The 25428-nt window shown below is 43.2% G+C and overlaps 1 protein-coding gene across 1 annotated transcript in view; it reads right to left on the bottom strand.

The window, feature by feature from the left end:
- CTNND2 (catenin delta 2) overlaps window positions 1-25428 on the bottom strand; it is a 654700-nt gene that overhangs the window by 255546 nt on the left and 373726 nt on the right. The window contains exon 7 of the mRNA XM_075052197.1: window positions 17757-18405. Within this exon, the coding sequence (XP_074908298.1) occupies window positions 17757-18405 (649 nt within the window). The remainder of the gene's footprint in view (window positions 1-17756; window positions 18406-25428) is intronic.

The raw sequence follows: 25428 nt of genomic DNA, 5'->3' as shown, positions 1-25428 counted from the left end.
TAATGATTCTATTAAGTTGGTATTTCAAAAACTGGAATAGCATGTTCTGTTTTCAATTAAAATCTCTGTTCCATAGCTCTTAAAATTTTTACATGTATTAATTTATTCAAGTCTCAACTTAGGAGCAACAGGTTTTTATTGCATGTTTTATTTAAATATTAAAATCAACTAACCAATAGCTATTATGCCAACAGTCATCTTTGTTGCCGTGCTGTATCATACCCAGTAAAGCTCTCACAGATAACTTTAAGAAAAACTAACACACTATTACAGCTGAAGTCAAGAAAAGAGTTGTAGATTTTTATATCAATAAAAAAAGGTGGGGGGGGGTGATGGATTTCAGACAACTGCATCCTACCTCATGTACACACTCGGCTCCTCCACCATATTCTGCTGCTACTTTGGAAGACACTGGGAAGACCGGTAAGATAATCGATCGAAACAAAGACTGTGAACTCAAAGAATTGATGCCACTGAGAAAGCGAGAGGTATAACATGCCTCCTGCCTGCATCTTGGCTTAGCAGCCAACAGCTACATCCTTTACGACCTGAAGCTGCAAGCTGATCTGTATCACCTGCTTCAAAAAAACCTGTATTAATGCAGTCTAAAGCTCACAGAGGCTGGAAAAGCAACAAGGTCAGAACGGAAAAGCAGCAATCAATATACTACCAGGAAGCAATAAAACATCGGATTACCAAGGCCCGTTAGCGTTCTCACATTCAAGGAGGCTCATCACCCTCAGAAGTGGTTTCTTGAAGGCACGAACACATGCCACGAACACATGGCTGGCCCCAAACTGCAGGTGTCCAAACCCTGTTCTCAACCAGCCATCCCCCCTCCACCCCACTAATCACGCTGCACCGCTCTGGGCTGCTGGAAACCGAAGCCGTGATGTGCATCAGGGCCACACACAACTCCCACGTATTCGGGAACTGGACTCGTCTCCCCTCCCTGGCCAACCTGTCGCTAGCAGCAATGCTATTTTTCCCTTGGGGAAGCATAAGGCATCAAGCCCATTTCAAAGACAAGCCTACGTACAAGTTCAAAGACAACTCATTATTAAATTTACAGTTCCGCAAGCCATTAGTTACAGATGATGTATTTAGCATCAGAGTAGACACAGAACTCTTATGATAATGGTTGTGAAGGAGTAGTTTTTTTTCTCCCATCTAGATCAAAAAAAAAACCCCAAAAGAAAACCCCAAAACACTGAGAAGAGTTAAACCATCATTTAGGGACTGAAGAAACCACTTGAAAATTAATTCCTCAAATAGCCCAATCTGTAGTTTGACAAAAGGCCAAGAAATTATTTGATTGCAATTCCAGAGATGCATCACAGCAGAAAGTATAGAGAAGACTAAAAGGCTCTAAAATAGCTGTGAGAGGCATCAAAAGTGAAGCAGACAAATAATAATAATAATAAAAAAAATCCCCAAACCAAAATAGAGTACATTTATTTTTCTAAACAGAAACTGATTAACTGTAAGAATAAAGCATACAGAAAAGAGAGTCTTCTCTGTCTTCTGAAGTCTGCAAGACTACAACCTGATAGAAAGTGGAATGCCCCATCTCCTGCGTCTCTGTGGAGCTTGTAAAAGCAGACTGTGGTCAGACTGGAGCATGGGTGTCTTGTGAGCCCCCAGCCAGGTGAACCAGATCAGGGCAATGATGATAACCTAGAGCTGGCCAGTTTTACCAGATGAAGATACCACATTCCTACAACCTTTGCTCTCCTCCCACATTCTTGAGGGGCAATAGAAAGAACCCAGAAGGCTGCAGTCCTACCTAATTGGATCAAAAAGACAATCTCCACCTTTTACACTTAAAAAACTCCCACCCGACTACATTAAGGTTTCCAAATTATTCAGATATGTTCCTTGGTAGTATAGGGAAATGGTTGTTTCCTAGGAGAATGTTCTTTTTTGACAAAGTCTCACTTTCCACAGGAAGAAAAATACTGTAATCAGACAAGTGTAACGTGAGAGAAATACAAAAAATAATCCCTAATTGCTGTTCAGACCATGTGCAGGCTGTCATGGAAATAAATACAACAGACACATCTGAAAGACGCTGCTAATCTGACACTTTAGGTCAATAAAGTAAACCACTGTATTGACAGCATTTGTCATTTCAGAAAACCAAAGACATTAAAACTATTCGAATGAATGGATACACAGGCATTTGCATATGCTTTAATAAAGCCTGAACAGTTTTTATTTGTGCCCCCTGTGAAAGCCTTTCCAACCAGTCATCCTATCTTGCTGCAGCCCTAAGAAGGAGCCCCACAAACTCAAGATACTCTCTAAGCATCTCTAACAGCAAAAGCGTAGAGTAGTGCCCTCATTGGAAACACGAAACATGGAAGTGATCATCTCAACATGAAGAAAAACATCCAGATTTGACCACATAAACCATTCAGCCCTCATTTAGCAATCCTCCATCACAAAATTTATCCATCAAGAGTCCTGTTAAGCAGTTCCCTTACGTCTATGACACACAAACATCATTAATGAGGTATGAGCTGAGAATGAAGCTCAATGACCATTCTATTACCATTTACCAGTAACATGTTTACACCACTTAACTTGGTTAAAACCCCACGCATTTCGACACACAGTAGATCTCTGGCTACTCGAGGCTCTAAGTATCAAGCTCTGATTCTGAACACACTACAACACATTGCACTCGGGAGATTTGATTTTCTAACAAAGAGGATTGACCAGACAACTGGCTGTATAGATTTTTAATTTCAAATATAATGACAACATTGCTCATGTACTTTGTACTGAGTTTTCCTTAGATTACAAGTTTTTGAAAAAAACAAAACAAAACAAACAAACAACAACAAAAACCAACCCTACATGATGGTAAAATTGTAATCAGCCCATCAGTGAGATAAGAGACTGCAGGCACAGAAACTAAAAGAGAATCACAGCAATTTTGTAGCTTTGTTATGTTGCACGCTTTTCAGAGGACTGAAAGAACTTTTTGATTTAAATGGCACATCAGGGCTGAAAACCCATTTTGACATTAATTTCTTAGATGCTTGCCCTGAAATGCTACTGTCCTTATAAAAAAAGTATAAATTATACAGTACATCAGGTCATAGCTTCACTGCAATTCTGAAAAAGCAGCACGTGAGAAAGAGGATATGAACAGTAGGATTTTTACTCTGAACTCGTATGTAATAAAACCTATTTTACAGACACTAACCTGGTTTACTTCACGTAGTAAAGAAGTTGATGTGAACCCAAGTGCAGAATTAGAAGTGAACACGGTGGAGAAGGAGAAAGAAGTCAAACATTGATAGAGTTTTGATATTGACCTTTTTTTGCCAGTAATTTATGCAAAAACATCTCCAAAATGCTTGTCTGAATACATGCATCTTCTACTCACAACGTTGGAAAAGGACAGTATGATCTCCAACAAATGTTACTATAAATAAAACTAATAAAACTCAGATAATGGGAATACACCAGCACTGTGTGATGAAAAGTTCAGTACCGAAAAGAAGAAAACATATCTCACCCAAGTACTGAAAGCAAATACAAATTGTTAAGACATGACAGATGGTTAAATTAACCAGTAAGACATGACAGGCCATATGGCAGTACCAGCTAATGCACACCTTGGGTAAGTCAGCTTGTGCCCCTAGCATACCAACGATCTGCATTCACCAGAACCAAAACACAATCTGGAGTGAATTCCTTTTAATTGGGTTTAGATTGGTCTTAAACACAGGTTTCTTACCTGTTTGGATTCTACACACACACAAAAAGTATCAATTTGGGTCTGCAGTTTTTCTTTCCCCAAATATTGAAATTAAAGATTAACTAATTAAAAGATCAGAATTAAATTTTTGTCTTTATATTCTTTTTCTATTCTCACTACACTATTCTGTCTGTGACTCAGGACTATTTGTAGAAATAAAGAAGGAAACAAAACCATCACTGAATCGACTGATTACACATGGTGACTTTCAACTTACATCAAACTCTGGACACCCAGAAAAAACATGGATGTGCTACTTCGGCATCCCCGGTCCACACTACAGGACATCACCACAAACCAAGTATATGCTACAACATACAAGCCCCCAAAACTGAAAGAACAGACTTGCCTCACCTGTCAGTATCTTAGACTGTTTTTCTTCAGTTTTTCTACTTAAAATATTGAAGTGTAATATGATGCGTGGCCTGGAGTGGTTCTTGTAAACTATCATTGCACTGGCAAACCTATTAGCAGTTTCACTGTCAGGATACTATCACGTTCAGCAGTACGGCTCACACTGCGCCGCTTCCCAGACATAATTTGTCCATTAACCAGATTAAGTATCTTAGGAAACTCTCCTCAAAACAGATTGGCTTTGGCTGCTTAAGGGACAGTGCAAAACCAGCCTCTGACCTAGGGTTAGCACCTTTCACATCAGTGCTAAAAATAAAGAAGGGGGGAGGGGGTGGGGCGCAGGCGGGAAGGATTACACTTAAAGTGTAATAAACAGGCCCAAAATAAACTTTAAAATCATTTGATAAAGCTTACTATGGCTTCTAAGAACCATCTGTATAATTTTTATTCCATTTAAACTAGTTTTTAACCAAATATTGAAATTATTTATACTCTTAAGTATATTTAAAAGAGAAATAAAGCTGAAAATATTTTCTTAAGCTGCCCGTGTTTACTTTTTAGACAGGCAGTGTGACTGCAAAGTACTGTATCATTTATTTTAATTCTACAAGTCTAGGAAAAAAAGAAAAAAAACCCCAACCACGTCATAAATTTATGTTTCCTCACAAGCATTTTCTTTTTCCTGCTCCTGTCCTTATTCTATTGAAAAGCATGCACCTGCTTAAAACATTTTATCAAAAAATAAATTGTTAGTGGAAGAAGAGAAGTGTGACTGGGAGCAAAGAGATAAGAGGCAAAGATAGCCAGGAAGAAACAGCAGATTAAATGTGACAGACAGGTTCAGGGAGATAATTCCCATTTCATTTCTGATCTAGGGAACTGTCACTGAAGAAAGAACAAAAACCAAGAACTCCCCCAAACCAATCGCTACCACACAACAACAACTTGCCTTCAGCAAGGCAGAAAAATGATAGATAATTTTTTTTTTTTAATTCTTAACTGAATGGTCACATTTGGTGCTTTCCCCTGCCCCCCCTCTTCTCTTAAGCTCTGCCTCTTCCCTTCCCCTCAACCCTGCAAATTTTACAAAAAAGGGGAAAGAAGTCCTATGCACGAATGGGAACAGATACCGCTATCCAGCGCTACCAATCACTGTTCCTAACTTTCCTGCTCACTAACCGCTTCAAGGACTGTGGGCTGCGTGCCTCAGCAGTAGGATGATGTTATCAAGCGACAATGCCAGGCAGCCCCGCACAGGCTGTTTTGATAGCTCAACACAGCTTCACGACAACTGAATATAATATCAAGCCTTTGTAGCAGAAGACATCTTTGAAGTTTTCTAAACATCTTCACCTTAGAAAAGATAAAAGTTTATTGTTTCAAATTTTGAAGTGTAAAAGCTTGTGTTGCACCATAGGCTCTATGCTAAAGCAGGTGTTGCAGCAAAACTTTCCGCTCAGCAAGTAAAGGAACAGAAATATTAGTGTATCTGGTGAGACATGCCCCAACAGTAAATATCCAGAAAAAAACCCCACCAACTTCTACAGGATATTTTGCAAAACCCTACAGTTAACACTTCTCCAACAAGGATTGCAAATCAGAAGGAAAAACAGTGCGTCTGAAATTCCCCAAAGCTGGGTCCTCCTTCCTCCCCGAGGCACAAAGCTGTGCCCAGGCAGACTGGGGGGGCCCAATTTCTGCCTGCTAAGCAGCAGCGTAGACTGAACATCCAAAACCCCACAGGTCTTTGTAGGGCTAGAGACCGCTTCCAGCAGCACGGGTGAGTTGCTAAAAAGCATTGCTGCCTCCAGCAAAACGAATCAGGCACTATTCCGCTGATGCCCACCAGTGAAAACTTACACTTTCTGATCGTGTTTAACATCATGGAAAAGCACAGCATCTAAAAAACCCGGCAACTCGCAACCCTTCCCCCACACCGAGCATCAGCTCAGTCAACCTTAAACAGAGCAAGTTTTCACAGCAGCTCTGGTGCAGGGGGAAGGGGAAAGTCTTTCTGCACTGACTCCTCCCTGCACGCGGAACAGAAAGAATATCTAGAGCTTAAATCCAGCTAGAAGTGCAAGTCTCAAGATCAGCACAGAAAATTTGTTAAGGAGCGTGCTTTGTGGGACAGTGGTGCCCAAAGGCAAACGGTCACTGTGTAACACCGTGGCAGGGGTAACACCAGAAAACAAAAATCACTTGGGTAATGAAGCGTCAAGTCTGTCCAGCTACAGTATTCCTCAACTGGCTTTTGCTGGGCAACCTGAATTTGATTTAATTGTACTGTCGCTCCTGGGAGTTCACAGTTCCAACAGGTGGTATTCCTGCTAACAGGGAAAATGCAAATAGATAGCTCCAATGAAACCTGACCATGCATGCATCTTTTTGAAAGTATTAATTTATGATGAAAATTGCACATACTTCTTTTGCAAACCTATGTTCCAGTCTCTGATACGTGCAGTTGAAATCCAAGGCACCACATCTGGGGTTTGCTCACAGAAGAGTGTTTGCAACTTAGCTTTTGTAATTCCTTTTACAATGAGATTGCATATTATTAGACATGTGAACAATATTAACTTCTGGAGATTTTTATCTGTAACACTTTGTACTCAAACTTGCATTTCACTGAGAGAATGGAGAAAAGCATCAGATAGCATTTGTTCTTTTACGTAAAGTCATCTTTGACAGAATATTAAACACTTTCTGCTCCCAGAGGCTTTCTCCTCCTCAGTGAGCATTTGCTTGCAATCCCCAGTTTCTAGAATTCACCAAGACCTGAGGTATTAGTTTGTGACATTCCAGGGGAAAAAAAAAAAAACCACCAGTGTTGTCTTTCTCTCAATGCCACATTCAAGAAAGGGAAGATCTCTTTGGATATTCTGTAACACACTATATTACTCATCAAGCTTTCATTACCCATTTGAGACTCATTGCATTTAAAATACGAGAGAGAAAACATCGAGCTTTTATTAAATGTATACATTATCAATCTGAATACAATCTAACTAAAGAATTCAGTTATGCCTGTAAAAAAGTTTAGACCGGCAATTATCCACTTTTACAATTATGTTCGATAGATTATCATAGCACTATTCAAGCCGGTTTTAGGTTGTTCCCTTTATGTATACATCGAGACCTCTGCTAAAACACTTAAAATAATCTCCTATTATTAAAATCATTATAACCTAAAGCAATTCTAACAGGCTTGCTCTAAATAAAAGAAATGCTGAATGTAGAGACAAAGAACACTGTTAACACTATGATCATGAGGAGCTTAAGGACTTAAGCAAAGTTTATACTGAAGTAGTCATCATATCCCACAAAATAAAGTTTTCTCTTTCAATATCACACAACAGTAAGCATTTAGCATCCAACTTCCAAAAATGCAGAAAAATATCTTATGTATATCCTTCCACAATAAGCAGCAAGCAAAAAGGAAAATGGATGGCTATGGATTTTTTTCCAGGAAATTATTTAAAGAAAAAAAAAAAAAAAAAAGAGACAAGAAAAGAAAAGAAACAAAACCAGCACAACAGACTTCGCGATGTGCCATTAATCTCACAAATTCAGATTGTCCCTGAAAACCATGGCAAGGAAAGGACCATAAGCTGAAAGAGTCCTGTCACTCAAGCAGAGAGTCCATACTAAAAAGAAACGGCCATGACAAATGCTGCACGAGACAAATGGTGACAGAAGGTCACCAGCAAAAGGAAAGCAGACCTAAGATAAGAAACATAAGAAATGTGTTCACAGCAGTTTGCAATAAACTACTGGGAAGGTTCAGCTTCAAGAAGGGCTTTACCAGTACCTTCAATTAGAAGGATGAGATACACATTACTGCAAAGGCGACAAACGCTTGAGGGCTTCTGAACTGTCCCACAATTAGTTCCTGGTTATTCATAAATGCAAACTGATGTCATTTGCATGTCAAACGGATGTCTCACCTGTGAAGCCAACACTTCCAGGATCATATGGCTGGCTGAAGACATTTGCACCAAGCTTTGCCTGATTTTACAAAAGCAGTCTGAAATCTACTGCAGACTGAGAAAAGCAGTGATGTGCAATCCACCACAATCTCGATAAACTTCAGAGAAGAAGAGATTCTCAGTTAAGACAGTTAATTCTTGAATTCCCAGACTCACAAGATAGGATCTTAAGCAGGGCAGGGCACAAATTAGATCACTTTGAGAAGACTGCTCAGTTATGGTCAGTGGTAGCTTCAGAGCTTGCCAAAAGCAGCTCAAGGTGCAACACAGACAAGGATGACATGAGCTAGACAGGAACTCCAACTTCAGACTGAAAGAAATGCAAAATTTTGATGAATAAGCCTTGAAAACTTTGAAGCTTGGTCAGAGACCAGGCAAAGTGCAATCATGCCTCAGGGGTCACTCTATCTTCAAGATGGCTACCAGTTTGAATTCTTTGAGGGAAAACTGAAGAGCATTAGTTCACAAAGATCCTCCAGCCAAACACATCACAGCTGGTTAGTCAAAGCCCTAAAAGCAAAGCCTGCTGGTGAGAACAAGCCACATATATGATACCTTTTGTCCTCAGTCCCTCTTTAGTCTGGTGCTACTATCCTAAAAGCTGACAGGGACTTGGCTGATCTTGTCTTTGGAAAAAAGGCTAGCAAATCCTTCAACAAATTACTTATTCTTACCAGGATTCAGAGTCCTGATGTATAACCTCCATTTACTAATGGCAACTACATAAGCTAGCAGCCTTTGCTCTGTTAAGAAAAGAGGGAAACACACCAAGTCAGGTCTGTGTACAACAGGCTGCTTAATTTCTCGATTGTCCAGGCAGATCAGCTCAGAAGAGAAGAGGGCTGGAAAGAGTTCCTCTTGCCCACAGAGGGTCACAGTTATTGTATGCAGTTCCCCAGATGAACTCCTAACTGTACATAACACTCCCAATTTTGCTTGTTGTGTGATTAGGCCATGAAATATTCTATTAAGTTCCTAATATAGGTGGCTGAGATGTACTGTAGTCAAGGTCACCCAGGTCTTTTCCTACTCTTGTTTTCAGCCAAAGATCCCTAATTTGTAACTAGCTATTAGGTGCATTATTAGCTCCAATTCTGTTCTTTCCCTCTGATCTGCAAAACTCTGTCTACACAGGATTTATCTTCTTTCTTCAGAAAATGCCTCCTAATATTCCGCTATCAAAAACTTTCCTTGGCATATTTCAGGGTTTTGTACTGAGATAATAAAATAAAAAAGTATTTTTCAAGTGGCCAAAAGAGTTCTCCTTGGGGGACTTCATTAGTAGCATCCTTCCTTTCCATTAATTTGATTTTCAAAATGACAAAGTGACAATGCTCCTTTGCCCAGGACCTTGCCCACCTACACTCTTGCAAGAAAATCCATCTTCTCCAGCCTAACTAAACATTTCCCAAGTGGCACTACAGAGAATGTGTGCTCAGAGCCCTGAAAGGAAATAGAAAGACATCAGCTACAGTCTAAGAAAAGGTCAGTAAGGAGGTTATTCTAGTACAATCTGGTTTTGGTGAACTCATGTTGCAAATTATCCCATTAACCGTTTACCACCTTCATGTCTTGTATTATCCTTTCTATCAGTTTTTGTTGTAATGTCCAACAAAGCACCGTGATTAGCTCCTCTGCAATTGTTCTTTTACTCAGTCCTCCCTTTCTTCAGGGGGTATTAAGCCCAAACATGCAAAGGAAGGGCTGTCGTCTTGTCTCCCACCACCTTCCCCCCCCAGAATACCTGAAAGAGTCCAACTCACCCGCTGTGGCAGATCACGCTCCCAGCACTTTCATACAAAGCCTTTGAAGAGCTTATGGCACCTTTTGGTGAGCAAATATAAACACAACTGCATCTCTGCTAAACCGGGATGCTCAGGGAAGGTACGGGTGGGGGAAGGACCCCATGGAGAGGAGTCCTTTTGCTCTCCAGTCGCAGGAAATCTGTCCCGGTATCCTTCTCCACCCTTGCTTTCCTCCCAGGCGACACTCTTTAAACCCAGAGAGAGCTTTAGTCCTACCATCAAAAGGTTTTACTGCCCGAGAGCAGCACAGCTGGCTGTCTGATAAAAAGGGATGGTTTGCACCTGGGTTGGAGGGGGAGGGTAAGAGGCCGTAAGGCAAGATGCAGACACACACTATGGAAGAGATAAGTACAGAAAAGCGTATGCAAAAATTTCCTCAGAAAAGTGAGGGTTGCCTGAGATTTAAGACCACTTACATTCAAACTAATATGGCACACTTTTTCTATTCTTCACTCACACGCTACAAGTTGCAACTTGATGTACTTATTAAAACCTATGTCATCCAACTGGCGCTTCATATGCCATGCCTTATAATTGTAAGATTAGTCATCACTTGGTCCTTCTCATTTCAGCATATTAAATTCTGACTTTTGCTTCTACCCACTTATGATAATACACAGTTCCATGAATTCATTATCATTAGAAAATATCTCTCTGCCCTCCATAATACCATTTTTTATAAAAAACAGAAAGTAACCTGTCTGTTCTGGGTCCATACCTAGGTGATCTTCAAGTTTGACCCTACGATTACAGAAAAATTGCCTCATTTATCTCCCATGATTGCTCACAGAGTGAATTTGGACCAGTGTCGTTTCTGGCAGCCACCACTGATGGTTAATGTATTTCACCTGTGAGCACTCTGCATCTCAGCATAGGCAGCTACAGGCACCTCCCCACCCAGTTTTTGGCCTCAAATAAAGGGAGCCTTCCTCAACTCCCCCCTTTGCAACCTTCTTTCTGCCATAGTTAATCACTTTTGATCAGAGGCACCTGCACTGCTTTAAAGCTGGTGTGTGCACACAACCACCAAAAGCCTATTAGATATCCCAAGAAATGAAGGCTTACCTCACTGATGGGCTGTGTACCGAATTTCTAGATCTCAGCCACTCCATCTACTGCCAACAGTTTGTGTGCCACAGCGAGTGGAAAGGATGTTTTCCACCACAGTAAAAATGAAGGGCAGGTTCCCGCTTCTATTAAATACCTGAAGGCCATGAGGCACTAAAGATTTCCATCGCTATTTATTGAGACTTTAGTGACAAATGTTTCCAGGCTATTGGATAAGGCCTTGCAATGGGGTTTCAGATCCTGAGGGAGCTACAACTTCCACATGTGCCTTCTCTGCCCAGTGCACAAGCCAGACAAATATAAACATCCCAAATTAGATCACGCAGGGCAAGCAGGTATTTTCACCAGAAAGGCCTGAGCATCAGAAATTTGAGTTGAAGGGGACCTTCCCCTTGCCTAATACTCCCTGTCCCATACAACAGCACTCCCTCCCGCTCTGAACGAGCGAGTTCAAGGCCAAAGACATTTGGGAGGACCCAGAATCGCGCTCCTGGCAACTGAAGAGAAAAACAGGTACGGGAGGACACTGTTCAGACCTGAGGGCAAAAGGGGTGGTAACAGGCACAGACAAGACTCAGCCTTACTAGCATGCCCTCAAGACCCAAAAGTTTGGGCATATCATACATAGTTCATGAGGCCCCAGCCTCCTCCTGTAATCTCACATACTAAAAATAATACAAATCAACATAAGAAAGACATGGCTATATAAATCGGGAGTGCCAACACTGGCTGTTGTATTTCCATTGCTCTGGACAAAATTTCCAAAAAGTTAGGTTCCCAAAACACTGCCTTCACTGACTTCACTGACTTCATGTATTTCATTGGATTTCAGTAGCCAAGAAAAAAAATGACCAAAGAATTCCAGCCCCTTGGATTAACCATCTTTCTGCTACAGACACTGACTCTTCTCTGCTAGCTTTTTGCCAACTTCAACTCCTTCTTGTGTTTCTTTTCAGCAGGTATATAAGCACAGACTTCTTAAACTCTGCTCTGATGCTTAAGAAATTCTTTCCGGTGGCTTGCAGGCTTACATTTGAATCCTGGCCTTCTTAGGTACACTGCTAAAGTTCAGGACCAGAGGCCAGAAACTGCATGCTGGGTTGTGCAATTACAAGCAACAGCACAGGCTTCAGTAGTGACCAGAAGCATATTGGATGTTACGTTCACCTAAAAGCCCAGAAACAGCCGCTGCTGCTCAGTTTCCCACAGTCATTCAGCTAAAATACTTGCAGCTTCATACCAGTTGAATTTATTTTCAGCAATGTTGCAGACTGGTCGTCTTTGCCTAAAAGCTTGTTATTTTGCAATGTTATTTGATTTTACACCCCTCGGAAAGATCACTGGGAGGATCAGTCAAACGATTTCCCTTATCAAGAACAAGAAGCAAAGGGAAAGGTTATGCTCAGTACAAGAACAGGACCCGTTTGTAGCGTTTGCTCACATATGAAGTCAAAGCTCAAGTTCATTAGCTCAAAAATATATCCATGTACATGGGGCCTCTGTATTTGGAAAAATCATGGCAATAGTATGATATTTCAAAGACATCCATCTTATTCCTTCTGCTTTGGATTTTTTGAACGTTGGTGGGAATTTGGGTTTAGTGCAGTCTAAAAAGAAAATTTTACTTTCATACAGTTTAAATCCCTCAAAGAGGCTAATTTTGATGGAAGTTAGCACTAACATTGATTTTAATACTATCTACCTCTGCTAAGAGTTATTTCTCCCCCATGTAGAGGTAGGAAAGAAGGGGGTGGATGCATGTAATGCTCATAAGCAGTAATGCAGCCATTCTAGCACAAATATATAGTACAGCGTGATTTACGGGAGAATTGTGACACTCAACCAGATAATTTTTTTGCGAAGACATCAATGAACCAGTGATATATAGATGATCCAATATTTTCATGCAATTAAAGGAAATCTAAATCCATGCTAGTAGTGATGTATATCAGTTATCCCATACACAGTCACATAAGCTGATCTGTTCTGTGCCCGTATGATTGCACACCGAAATGCTAAAACATGTCAACACTCACCATCAAATAGCAGTCCTGCCATAAACCTCAACAGGAAACCAGGGTTCAATATGTCATATGCAATCAAAAGCGTACAGAAGGAGAAAGGGCAAAGGAAGGTCCCCAGCAAAGAGGGAGAAGAGTGAGACAAGACAGATGAAGGAGCAGGAAGGAACCGGTTAAGACTCTGATAAAGTTAGAACCCTTTCCTCAATAAAGAGCAGAAAGCATATTTTATATATTAACCCATGCCACAATTTTATAAACCAGTGCTATTTTAGTATTAATACTATACATGCATACAAACAGTCTACCTCAGAAAGGACAAACTCCTTTTGATTTCACAGGGGCCTGAAAGAAGATTCTGTTTGCAAACACGAGGTTGAGCACTGAAGTTTTCAGCAGCGGCACAGGGCTGTCTGAGGGATGCTGCAGCTCTTATTTCAGTGGAACATGTCACTGCTACTTGAAGAATAGCTGTGTGATACTCTTTCCACCTAACATTACACAAAGTGACTCACACCAACACTCATTTCTTAAACCTAACCTTTTAGTACAGCTGACAGAGCATGATGCACGCTTCAAACATACTTATTTTCTTTCTAGCTTCCTGTAATAAAGCGATGTATAAAATTACCTGCCATTGCCTTAGGTGTCCCCAGTCTTCCCTAAGCCTGGATGAAGAGGCACGAGCGGCTCTGCAACACCAGGGCGGCTCCCCTGTCCCATAACCTGCGGCACAAACTACCTCACCAACAGCCTTCCACCGCCTCCTCTGCCTTTGCTCCTACACAAACCCTCTACTCCTTTAGTACGGTCTGTCTGACTCTGGGCAGCAGGAGATACTTCGGAGGACCATGAAGAGCGGGCACCTGCACGATGATCTGCCTCCTGAAAGGGTTTTCCCATGTTTCTGCCGCTTGCTGTCCTACACGCTCCTCCTTCCAGGCAAAACGGGTTGCTTTGATGAGTTTGGCTCCCAGCAGCGCTCCGCAGCTCGGTCCAGGTCTGGAAGCTGCAAGTAGGCATTTACAAACTGTGCTTTCTGGATTCAGATTCCTGCTTGAACAGACAGTCGAGTACGCTTTAGAGCACCGCGGATTGGAAAACTACTTCCAAAACTGCAACTGCAGCTCATAGCAATGAAACAGCTAGACTAAGAATAAACACGGCAAGTGTACACTCACAAGAACCACTATATACACACGTACACACATACCCCTAGATGCGCACGCCTGGCAATGGTAACAGCTCAAGTATAACTAGACTAAAACCCATTTCTGAAGACGTTTCTAAGGTTACTCGGTTAAAACTGAGTCACTGCATGCTGTTGCATGTCTTACTTTAAATTCAGCATGCAGTCTAAGAATTGCCATTTTCATAATTTCAAGTTGTTTCATAATCGAGTTTGTAGGAAATTAATAAAAATAATGCCATCTCATCAATTAAGTCTTACACTGATTCACTTGTGGGCAATCTATGCTGCTAGTGTACATTTTCAGTTACTTTTTTAAAAAAAAATGATCATATCTGAAGGTCTTCTCTTTTAAACATCTAACCCCGGTACGGCTATCGTTTGGTTTGTTTAGCACACTGAGACCCAGTAGTATTCATGAACTCGATAGCTCCAGTACAAGTTTCTAATATCATGCAAAAAAATTAAAACAAATGCATTATTTGTATTACAAATAATTATTTTTGCTTCCCGGAGACAGAAGAAGATTGCTCTGAGTAACATCATCCCTGTGATGACACATACGTACCAATGCAACTTCACATTAATCACAGTAGGCAAACCATCAATCAGTGCTATGTGACAACTATTCTCCACTTCTCCTCCAAACAACCCATCTTTGGATGTTGTGAACAAGAAGCAAAAATCTCATTTATTGAACATTAGCTTTTCAACATACAATTGCTCGCTCTCCTTCTTATTTGGGCTTGATTTCTAACACAATGACTGGAAAACTCCTGTGATAATATCATAAATACTTACAGCTTAAATACCAAACCTGTTATGAGCAAAAATGCCTATAGGAAAAAAAAAAATAAAATTCAGATTGCCTTAGTAGTATCCGTAACATCTGATCCTGGCTAACTCTAAAGCATACGTTAATTTTAAGCCTCTGTGTAGTGCACTGACTTCAGTGAATCTAGTGAAAGTCTGGAAGATTAGTCAAGCACTTAACACTGCTAGCAAATGTGTAACTCCGGGATGCCACGAGGAACATGCAACAGAATGGCAATGGAAAATAACGGGTGGGAGCACACAATAGGGAACTTTTGCAAAAGAATGGGTCATGTGATAGAGCTCCTTTCAAGGACTAGTTGAAAGGCATGTCACCACTGTGGAAAAATAATGTTGGTTGTTTTTTTTTTAAAGTAGCAATACTATCTCTGCATGTCCGTCACCTAATACTTACTCATGTTACAGGACTTCCTGTTTGCTATGAAATAAGACACCAAGATTTTTTTGCATATCTTAAAAGCAAATCCCCACGAGATACAGTAACTCAGAAGCTCGTTATGCTTGTTCTGACTTGGAAAAGTTTTACAAACTTAATAGCAAGTTCAAATGATCAATCACTATTCCCCTCCCATACTAACATCCACACAAAAATACACCAGTCATTTCCTAAATGCATGTATCTCTAAGCTTTTCTTTCACCCGGGCCGTAATCAGTGACAAGCAACTCCGTAATCAGTGACAAGCAACTCCTCGCAGCGGGTCCTAAAAAGGGGCAGGGCAGGAAGTACCTACCTTACGCAAGATGCAGAAGCCTTATCAAAAGCTTTTATTTAAAAGGAATCCAAGCAAATGAATGCCAGTTTCCTAAACTTTTATTCAAATCAAAGTAGAAAACCCCATTAGGAATGCCTGTACAACCATTATTGGCCAAAAAGCCCCCAAAAGTCCAAATCCATGCTGCAACTTGGGTCTAGCGTAGGACGAACAGCTTCTCTAACGCAGTAGCACTTCAGAGTCATTTTGATGGGCCTTAAGCCCTACAGAACAAGTTTTGATTCAGCTGTCATGACAGCTTTAATGCTGCAATGCTATAAAAGATGCCTTCTTCAAGAAACAAACCCAACCCCCCAGCACAATACAAATTCCAATGCTAAAAACCACAAAAAGAGAAACATGGACTGTGCCTGTTTGTTAGAAACTTCCCAAAGCAAAGACTTCCACCCTGGAACAAAGGTAAAGAAAAATCAGGGAAATCGCTGGTAGTTCATACCCACAGGTATGCAAGTTTGAAATTGAATTATCCTCTGTTCCTTTGACGCTGACAGTTCCCTCCATGCCTATTTAGGCTCAAACAACTCTTGCTACAGGATGAAGTTGCAAAACCCCCTCAAACACAAAGTCTGTGTCAATTCTACATTTCTGCTTTACTCTACAAAGGCAGTGTTTAATACCTGTGGCCAACAGTGTGCTGGGCCACAGCGGGGAGAAGTTATACTAATATAATTGTTAAATAAACCACTTTGTAATTTGAGATGGAATAATTGACAGCAGGCTCGATACAAGTGCCCCGAGACCTCGATTTTGGCACCATTTAGCGACACTATCTCTTTACACATTCCGAACTTCAAAAATAGTGTTAGATAAACAAACAAACAAAAAGTTTTCAAATCCCTGCCCTTTAAATAGGAAACAAAAACCCATCAAATAGTTCTTACAAGAAGATACGCTAATACTATATTTTATTACCAGTTAATTTAATCTGTATGTTTAGACATACTGGAATTATATAGGATGCCAACAACTGCTGGAGCGGGGGGGGGGGGGGGGGGGGAGAGATGGGGGAGAGGACAAAGGGGGGATGAGAAGAGGTTTTAACTCCGGTGTGAAACTTGTGTACCTGCCTGATCAACACAGCCAAACCTCCTTATGTATCCTATTTATCTTCAAATCTATTTATGTCACGCAAGAGAACATATGAGCATAGCAGCTGTTACTATAGCAATGAAACTGGAAATTTTGAGAACACAAAAAAACCCACCCCTGAAGGATGCTCAGTTTAGCAGAGGGATGGTTTAGGGAGCAGCGCACCAGTATCTCACTCCCAGGGTCTGTTCAAAGTCTGCGGTTACAGGGACGTTCAATCAGCCGTAACAGCCTATTCCCTCAAGAGCACTCGGAGACAAATAACCGCTGCCTGTTCCTCGGCACAACTCGGAACACCGGGCGCTCCTGCTAAGTAACCCCAAACTTGTCCAGCACCCCAGAACCGCCCGTAAACGCGGGGAAGAGCGGTTCTCTGCCGAAGGCTCACGGTTTTTGATCGCGGCGGCCGAGGCACTCACCATAGTAACACACAACACCCCCCCACCGCCCGAACCGTGGGCAGGAGCCCGGCGCTGCCGGCCCCGCACCCTCCGGACACCGGGGCAGGGCCGGCCCCGCTCCCGCTCCCGCTCCCGGTCCCGGTCCCGGGCGGGACGAGCCGCCGCAAGTCGGGGACTTTCTCACAGGGAAGCAGGCGGCCGGCCGGCCTCTCCCCACTCACCGCTGCCGGCACCGCAACCACCTTCGTCCCCCAGCCCCCCCAAAAACCCGCTTTCTCTGGCAAACAACCCCCCCCGCTCCTCCGCCTCCTCGCCCCGGGAAGGGGCCGCCTCCCCCCCCCCCCCAACCTCCCCTCCGCGGCGGCACCGCGCATCCCTCCATCCCTCCTCCGTCCCTCCATCCGCGTCCCCCGCTCCGCTCCGCGGCCGCGGAGCCGAGTGGGCGCCGGGCGCCGCTTACCTGCGAGGGAGCCGGGTCTCTGCAGGGTGGCGGTGGCGTACAGCTCCTGGGAGTGCTTGCTGTACTGCTCGGCAGCGTGAACCAGCCGCTTGGTAGGCGACAGGGTGGCGTAAGTGCCGATGGTGGAGCTTAACTGGTGGATAGGAGAGGAGGAAAGGTTAGACTGGGCGGCGGGCGGGGAGGTCACTCGGATGGGGGACGGCGACAGCCCCGCCGAGGAGACGACGATGTTGATGGGCGAGCTGGTGCTGTAGGACTTGGCCAGGCGGCTGGGGGACTGCTTCGGGGAGGAGGAGGAGGAGGAGGAGAGGCGCTGCGCGCCGGCGTAGGCGGCTCCCTCGGCGGCGGAGCCGGCCCGCGGCAGCTTGGTGGCGGTGGGGGAACCGCCGGGCTGGGCGGGCAGCGGGGAGCTCACCCGCTGCGCCGGCAGCGTGGAGCTGGCGTAGTAGAGGGCGGCGGCGGCGGCGTGCTGGGGCTCGGGCAGGTGGAAGGCGCTGCCGTGGCTGGGCGCGAAGCCTTCCCGCGCTTGCGGGGCCGAGGCGGCGGCGGCGGCGGCGGCGGCAGCGGGCGGCAACAACGGCAGCGGCGGCGGCGGCGGCGGCGGCGGCTCCGGGCCGCCCGGGTGGGCGCCGCGGCCCCCCGGGCCCTGCTGCGGGAAGGAAAGGAGAAGGCAGAGGCGTCAGCTGCGGGGCTCTGTGTGTGTGTGTGTGAGGGGGGGGTCGCTCGGCCGAGGACCCCGTCGCCGCGCAGCCCCCTCTTCAGGCGGGCCGGGCGGCCCCGGGGGATTCGGGGACCCGTTCGGTCTGCTTAGCAGCGTCCCCGGCCTCGGAAAGGGGAAGAGCCGGCGTCGGGACTCCGCCTCACGGCGGACGGCGCCGGGGACGGGGGGGGGCTCGGTCCTGGGAAAGGCGCTCGCGTCCCGTCCCGTCCCGTCCCTTCACCCCGGCACGGATCAGCCCGCCTCTAAGCGAATAAATAGGCAATAAATAGATGCACCCCCCACCCGCCCCGAGTGTTACTCTGAGAGCGGCTGAAGCCACGGAACGGGCTAAGCCGGGCAACTTTCCTCACAGAAAAGCCACCCGTGTCCCTTCCGGGGGGGGCCCCCCGCCGCCCCCGCCTCAGCCCCGTCCCGGCGGGAAGGAGCCGGGGGGGGTGGGCGGGCGGGTCGCCGGGTCCTCCCCGGGGGGGGGAGGGAATCTGCCTGGGGATGGCGGCACCGCGCCAAGGTCCCCTCCAGAGCGGTCACGGGGGGCGGCGGGGGGCGAAAAATTCTGTTAGGAATTGCAGTTCGGTGCCGGAGCCGGGTGCTCGGCCTCCCCCCTCCTGAGGGGGGATCTTCGGCTCGAGGGATCGGCTGCGAATCCGGCAACGTTGAAATCCTCCGGGAAGCGCACCCCGCCGTGAGCGGGAGCTCAGCGCTCCCTCGGAAGACGCGCTCCCGTTTCGGATACTCTTTTTCTTTTGGTTTGTTTCTTTCTGGTTACGGAGGGGGTTTCCTGGACACCTCAAAGCGCTCCGGATCCCGGGAGCGGACTGTGCGGTTCCAATCGGTCTGACCGGTGCTTCGCCCAAACACGCACCTCTCGGCTACCGACCTCCTTCGCCAGAAAAGCCTTGAAAATGCGAGTAATGAATTTCGTGACTCCGTTCAGAGAGGTGTGGTGAATGCCGACAGCAGCGTTGTTTCACATTTAAAGAGCAATGTGGTTTCTTAGTAGCATCCTACAGGCAAAAAACAAGTAAACAAAAGCACCATGGTCCTGGTATAAAACTTGATTCATTTTCACTGGGATACCCAACGAAGGATTTGGTCAGGAAATGAGGACAAGGCAGGACGACTAATCGGAGCAAAGAACAAACGAGGTTCAAAAGGCCAGAACCGTGTACTTCTCCCTATGTACGCCCACTAAAAATTTTTCCGTCCTTTTCTTTTTTTTTTACTTTTGGAGCCCCGCCCCTCATCTTAAATGCTTTGCATCAGGGGGAAGAACATGTATTTTTCTAGAGATGGACAAGAAGCAAGGCTTTGGAGGAGCTGCTCCTGGTGCTTTGCTGTCTGTTGTTAGTAGCATGGAAGCTACCAGCACTCACGGCGTTCGGGCATCTCGAAGGCAGCGCTGCTGGACCCAAACCTTGCTGGCTGCAGGACGTTTTGCACCCCAAAGAGCAGTGGCCTTACAGAGAAATGTCACGTAAGCTATTCACTCCAGCTGTTCTGTATAGTAGGTCCCTGGCGGGCCAGGGGATGACAGACGTAAGTAGCTTGCTTGCTCTTGAGTTGGACTGTCCTGATCGCGGCCGCCAGTTACAAACACCACAGCATCAAGTACGAGCCTTGAAATCTTCATAAATGGCCAACGAGCTCAAGTTGCTGATTTGAAAGACTCCCAACAAAAACCAGGAAGGCAAACTGTGGGAACGTCAATGAACTTTTAAAAGCTACTTTGGAGCTGAGCTTCTTACCGTCTCTGCTTTAAGTGGGAAAGAAGGGCTAATCTGCAACTGACTGTCCAATAATGTATTTGACAGGAGTACAGTTTTCATTTTCTGGGTTTAACAAACTGTAACATGGTAACAACTTTTATAAAACATAAACAGGCTGGCAAGGTTTAAGACAACATGGACAGAGCAAGTTTTGCACACGACGGAAGGTCGTTTGAACCAGCTACCTTATCAATTGATACTCGTTAATAAATTTTACTTTTTGGACTGTTAAGTGGCATAATAATGTATTTTGTAATATTCAACATTGTTGTTCCAAAATACAGTCTTCTGCAATGTTACCAGTGTCTTCTGCAACACACTGCTAACACACTGGAAGCTTAGACAATTTGTCATTGATCATAAGGATTTTAGGCAAGCACTGTCACCATGTATACAAAATTTCTTTTTCTAATCTACTTCTACACTGCTTGATATGTCAAGGATTTAGAGTAATTAATTTCAAGTAAACCAGTATTATCCCATATTCCTAATAAACCTCTATAAAGCTGCAGGCATTCTTAAAGTACTAATTCAAAACCCCCCAAAATCCCACTTCACGATTGTCTGTTATAGGGCAGAAGGTGTAGTGGTGGGACACAAGAATTAAATGCTTAATTAAAAATGCAGTGTATAGCACTTCCTAAAAAGCTAAGCATTTGCTCTGTGTGAAGGAGAGAACTTTTGGATGAACAGATTGCAATGAAAACATTAACATGCAGTATTTTCTAGGATGTGACTAATCTCAGACCCGTCTTAAATTTACTGTGAGGTTCTTATGTTTTTTCAAAGGGCCAAGTGTACAGTCACATTCTCCACTCGTGTTTTCAGAGGCAAAATGTGTTTTAGTTTCTCCCTGTGTTTCTCCATGTCTGTTGCTTAAGACAACCACACAGACCTGTCATGGTTCATCCTGCAATGTGGCATTATACTTCATGAGGAAGAATGAAGTGGTACAATGGTATTTTTCCCTTATTTTTCCATTTATCCATTATTGTTGTCAACCTGATAATGAAGCTGTGTTTAAAGTAATAAACCAAGAGCAAATTTGCTTCCCATTTGTTATATCCTCCTGCATCAATCTATTTCATAGATGTGAACAAAAATCAAAAACTTTCTTACTACAGCTCTATAAATATCTATCCTAAGACTCAGAGGTTTAATTTTCCCAAAGAAAAGGAGCCCGATTTGCTTATTTGGATTCAATATATGGATGCTGATATATACTTTTTGACAGCAGAAATGTGTGAAGGAACATGAGAACATTAATAAAGCTATGAAAATATTTTCTTTCCCATTTAATCTTACTAGAAAGATCATTCTCTACTGATATGGACAAAACAAGATCTGCAGAGCTCTGTACAGAAAATTACTGAGGGTGTCCCGTTAGGTTATAGAAGACTAGAGAACAGTCTAACTGTTGTTTGCCTGCCATAATTCATGCATTTAATGTGCTACATTTCAGGACATCAGCTTTTTTTTTTTCTTCTTCTTTTTACAATTCCAATTGAACACTTAAATCAGGACTTTAACTGGAAAAGATTAAATGAAAGACTGCAATACAAGATTTCTGCTTTATGAAGTGGAATTGAGAGGGGCAAATGACGGTGTTGAATTATTTATTCTGCTGAAATTTTTTTCACGGATAAGGAATTACAAAATCCTAGATGGCTAGACAGCTTAAGCAAAACTTTGGGGCCAGCTGCTGATTACTGAAACATCAGCATGTTGATTCTTGGAGATTGCTCCCAGAGGGAAAAACGGTGTGTAAGACCAGCAAAACCTGAATGGCAAAAGTCTTAGAGAACAAGATAACTGCTATGAATATGTTAGCAGGTGCAGCGGATCTGTTCGGTGTATCATCTAAAATCCCTTCAAACTGTTTTATTCTTGGGCATGTCAAAACACAAAACCAAAACCTGGTAGGTTTTGTGCATCTATGCTTCGTAATTCACAGGTGCTAAGGAACACAACTTCTGTCAGTGGAACCGCCTGAGTCTTAGAAACAGAACTCAGAACAGAGAAGGCTTCAGAGTCATTTCTTGGGAATGAGATAATGATACAGTTTCCAGAAAAATGCTGGAAAATTTGAATCACGGTACCAGTTACCACCCTTAAGAAATGCTAATTTGCGCTCAATGTCCTGTACACTTCTCTGACAGGTAATAGAAGAAACTGAAAATTTATGTTACATTTGAGTAAGTCTGCATGCCCATCTTAGGTCTGGATGAACTTGTATTCACAAGCATTATTAGTTCAGCATTAAATGCCAGCACGAGTTTTTAGCTTGTTTTTCTCGCTGGAACTTTCAGGGATCGCTTGGCCCTTAAAATCTCAAACAAGGTCATCTCTGATGAAAATGAACATAGTCATACGCAGTACACTGTTGCCTCTGAGAAGACCCTTTCTCTTGGTTCCAGGGAGGATTTTCCAATTGGATACTGAAGTTGTGTGGAGGACATCCCTCCAGGCTGCTTTGGCTTCTTGAATATTGGCAGGTGTTTCTAGCCCTAAGCAGCAAACTTGATCATCCTTTCTAGGGTTTTTCGAGATACACAGGTGTTCTTCTAAGGGTCCAGCTCTATTTCACAAGCTCAGTGATGCTCTGTGCTCTTTCAGTGACTGCTAGACTTGCCAGTCTATTGAGGGCTATTTTTTTTCTGTCAGCCCAAAGAACCTTCCATATGGCTTCACTCGAGGTACCACTCTGCTCTGGTCCAATGCCTCTACCAACACTCTTCCACAAAGGGCAGAAGAGGGTATGGAAAATGCTTAGCATTCTCTAGTCTTCAGGGTGCAGACATCAGTCCTTGGGCAGCACCTGTGGAAGGGTTTTCTTCTGCAGGACGGCTTTGCTGTCATTTATAAGTTCCTGACCTAACTAGGATGATGCTACCTATGTTCAAATGCATTTATATGGTAATAGATGCCAAACTATACCTCTGGATCCCTCAAATGTGGCCTATTCCATCTGTTTCTTCTGTTTTTATCACAAAGGTCATGGTTACACTGTGTTTGCAAAATACAACCCAACACGGTTATGGAAACTTGTCAGCCTACCTGATCCTAGTTTCAAAGGGCTTACGTATAGATTAAGGTAGGTAATAACCATTGCAGTCTTCTACATCCACAAACAGAATTGTGTGAGACCCTTTCAGAGTGTCCAGAGATGGTCAACCTCTGGTTTTAAAGCAGCAATGAAAGCTGCAATCATTACCTACTGTAGGATCAAACCAGTATTACGCAGATCAGTTCTTCTCTACCACAGCCTCTACTAGTGAATTGTTCTCTGTGAGTGTCATAATAAGAGCGATCTGTCTAAGATTTCATCCACTTCCTTTGATGACAGAAAAATTCTCATGTTTGTATTTGGAATCCAGTTTTAAACACATCATCACCTGCCACGTCCTACCAGAAGTGAAGTCCTTAGTTTAGATTTTGTCTGGGTAGATGATCAAGTAGCCTGTCACCTTGTGGCACAGATGACTGATGGTGGGAAGAGCCATGAGTCTAACTGAAAGAGGCCAGTATACAGTTTTTGCTTGACAACTGAACGTGTTCTTGTACTCATCTACTAATATTCTAAAGAGGGCTCGTGAGGTGTGGTGGTCTGATGAATGACAAACTTATGACTTGTTTATAGGAAAAAGGAGACAAATTAGAAAATTAACTGTTAAATGATTTTTCAAGGCTTATTTTTTTTAATTACTTTTATTTTTCACCTACTTTTTGTTTTTAAGGGTTTTCAAATTCTGTGCGAGCTTATTCAGCCCAGAAGCTTCAGAAGCATTGGATGATACGCAGTAGGGATTTACCTCTGTTGCTGCCTCAGCCTCTGAAAAGACCGCAGCATCACCAGAAGCTATAAAAGTCCTCATCCAGAAACGTAAACTAGTTTCACTTCCTTTCCCTTCCCCTTGCAAATACAGGGCAGAGCATGTGGAAAACCACTATTTGTAGTACATGCTGTGCTTTGTATTCCTACGGTATCTACAACATAAGCTGACCATTCTCAAGATGACAGCAGACCCAATCAATCAGTTGTTCACAAATGACATTGTCCAAACAGAAGATTCACTTTTGACCAACTCATCTGCAAATTCTGCTACTTTTTGTAATAAAAGCCACAACTGACTCTTCACAAATAACCTTAATCGATTAATACAGGATGTATCAGGGTCTGGACACCAAGTTTGAAAAGGTGTTTTCTGTGGGGAAACAGTAATTCCCTGCCGGAGGAGCAGTTGTTGCTAAGAAATCCTATTCCAGTAGCATTCAGAAGACAAAAAGTTTTGTGTTCTAAAGTACTCAAAGCAGTGGAAAAACTCTATGATCTATAATGAAGTCCTCCAAATTGACAAAAATGTTAGATTGCACTTTGCAGCACTATACAGGAAGTCCCAAGACTAATTAGTTTCTCTTTTTTATACAACTGCATTTTCAGAAATTGTTCTTGCTGTCACAGCTGGCCTTGGGACTATTTACATATTTTTCCCATGCATTTTGGGCTATCATTCATGTTCAGAGATAGCTATATTCCTTGCACACAAATACCAAAGGAAATTATAACAATCTGAGCAGTTTTGACTCCTGAGGCTTATTTTAATTATAACAGGGATAGCAAAACAATTCTAAGGATTGACTTTTTTTCTCCTTAATTGCGGGATCAGCAATGGTCACATTCAGAACTTTTTAATTTTAACTTTTGACTCTTCCTCTTCTTGTTTACCTCTTTAAAAACTTCTTTTGTATGCTTTTTATGGTATTAGTTCATAGTTCATATGACAGTTTGTTAATATTTCCAAGTTATATTTTAATTGACCTGAAGTTGTCAAGCATCCTTTGCAGGATGATAGTGTGAAAAATTATTATGTTCTGTGAGTTATTTTCCTGTAGGAACATGTACCATACAATCTGGAGGAACACAGGAAGAAAACTTATTTTCTGCCCTCTCATGCCAAGAAAAAAAAAGGATAGGAAAGGTTGCCTTATATACTTACTAGTTACCTTACTGAAGGTAACCAGTTCTTGGTGAAGTAGATGGTTCATGAGAGCTTTTCAGATCTAAGCAATGGCTGTTCAGTGTAACTTCAATGAAAGAAATCTAGATCATTAATTTTTTCCCCTCTCCATAAATCCATCCTTTTCTATCAATCAGTATGATAGAATTTATATTAAGAGTATCACT

Source organism: Buteo buteo, chromosome 20 (assembly GCF_964188355.1).
Source record: "Buteo buteo chromosome 20, bButBut1.hap1.1, whole genome shotgun sequence".
NCBI lineage: Eukaryota > Metazoa > Chordata > Aves > Accipitriformes > Accipitridae > Buteo > Buteo buteo.
This window is presented reverse-complemented; position numbering and strand designations above follow the sequence as displayed.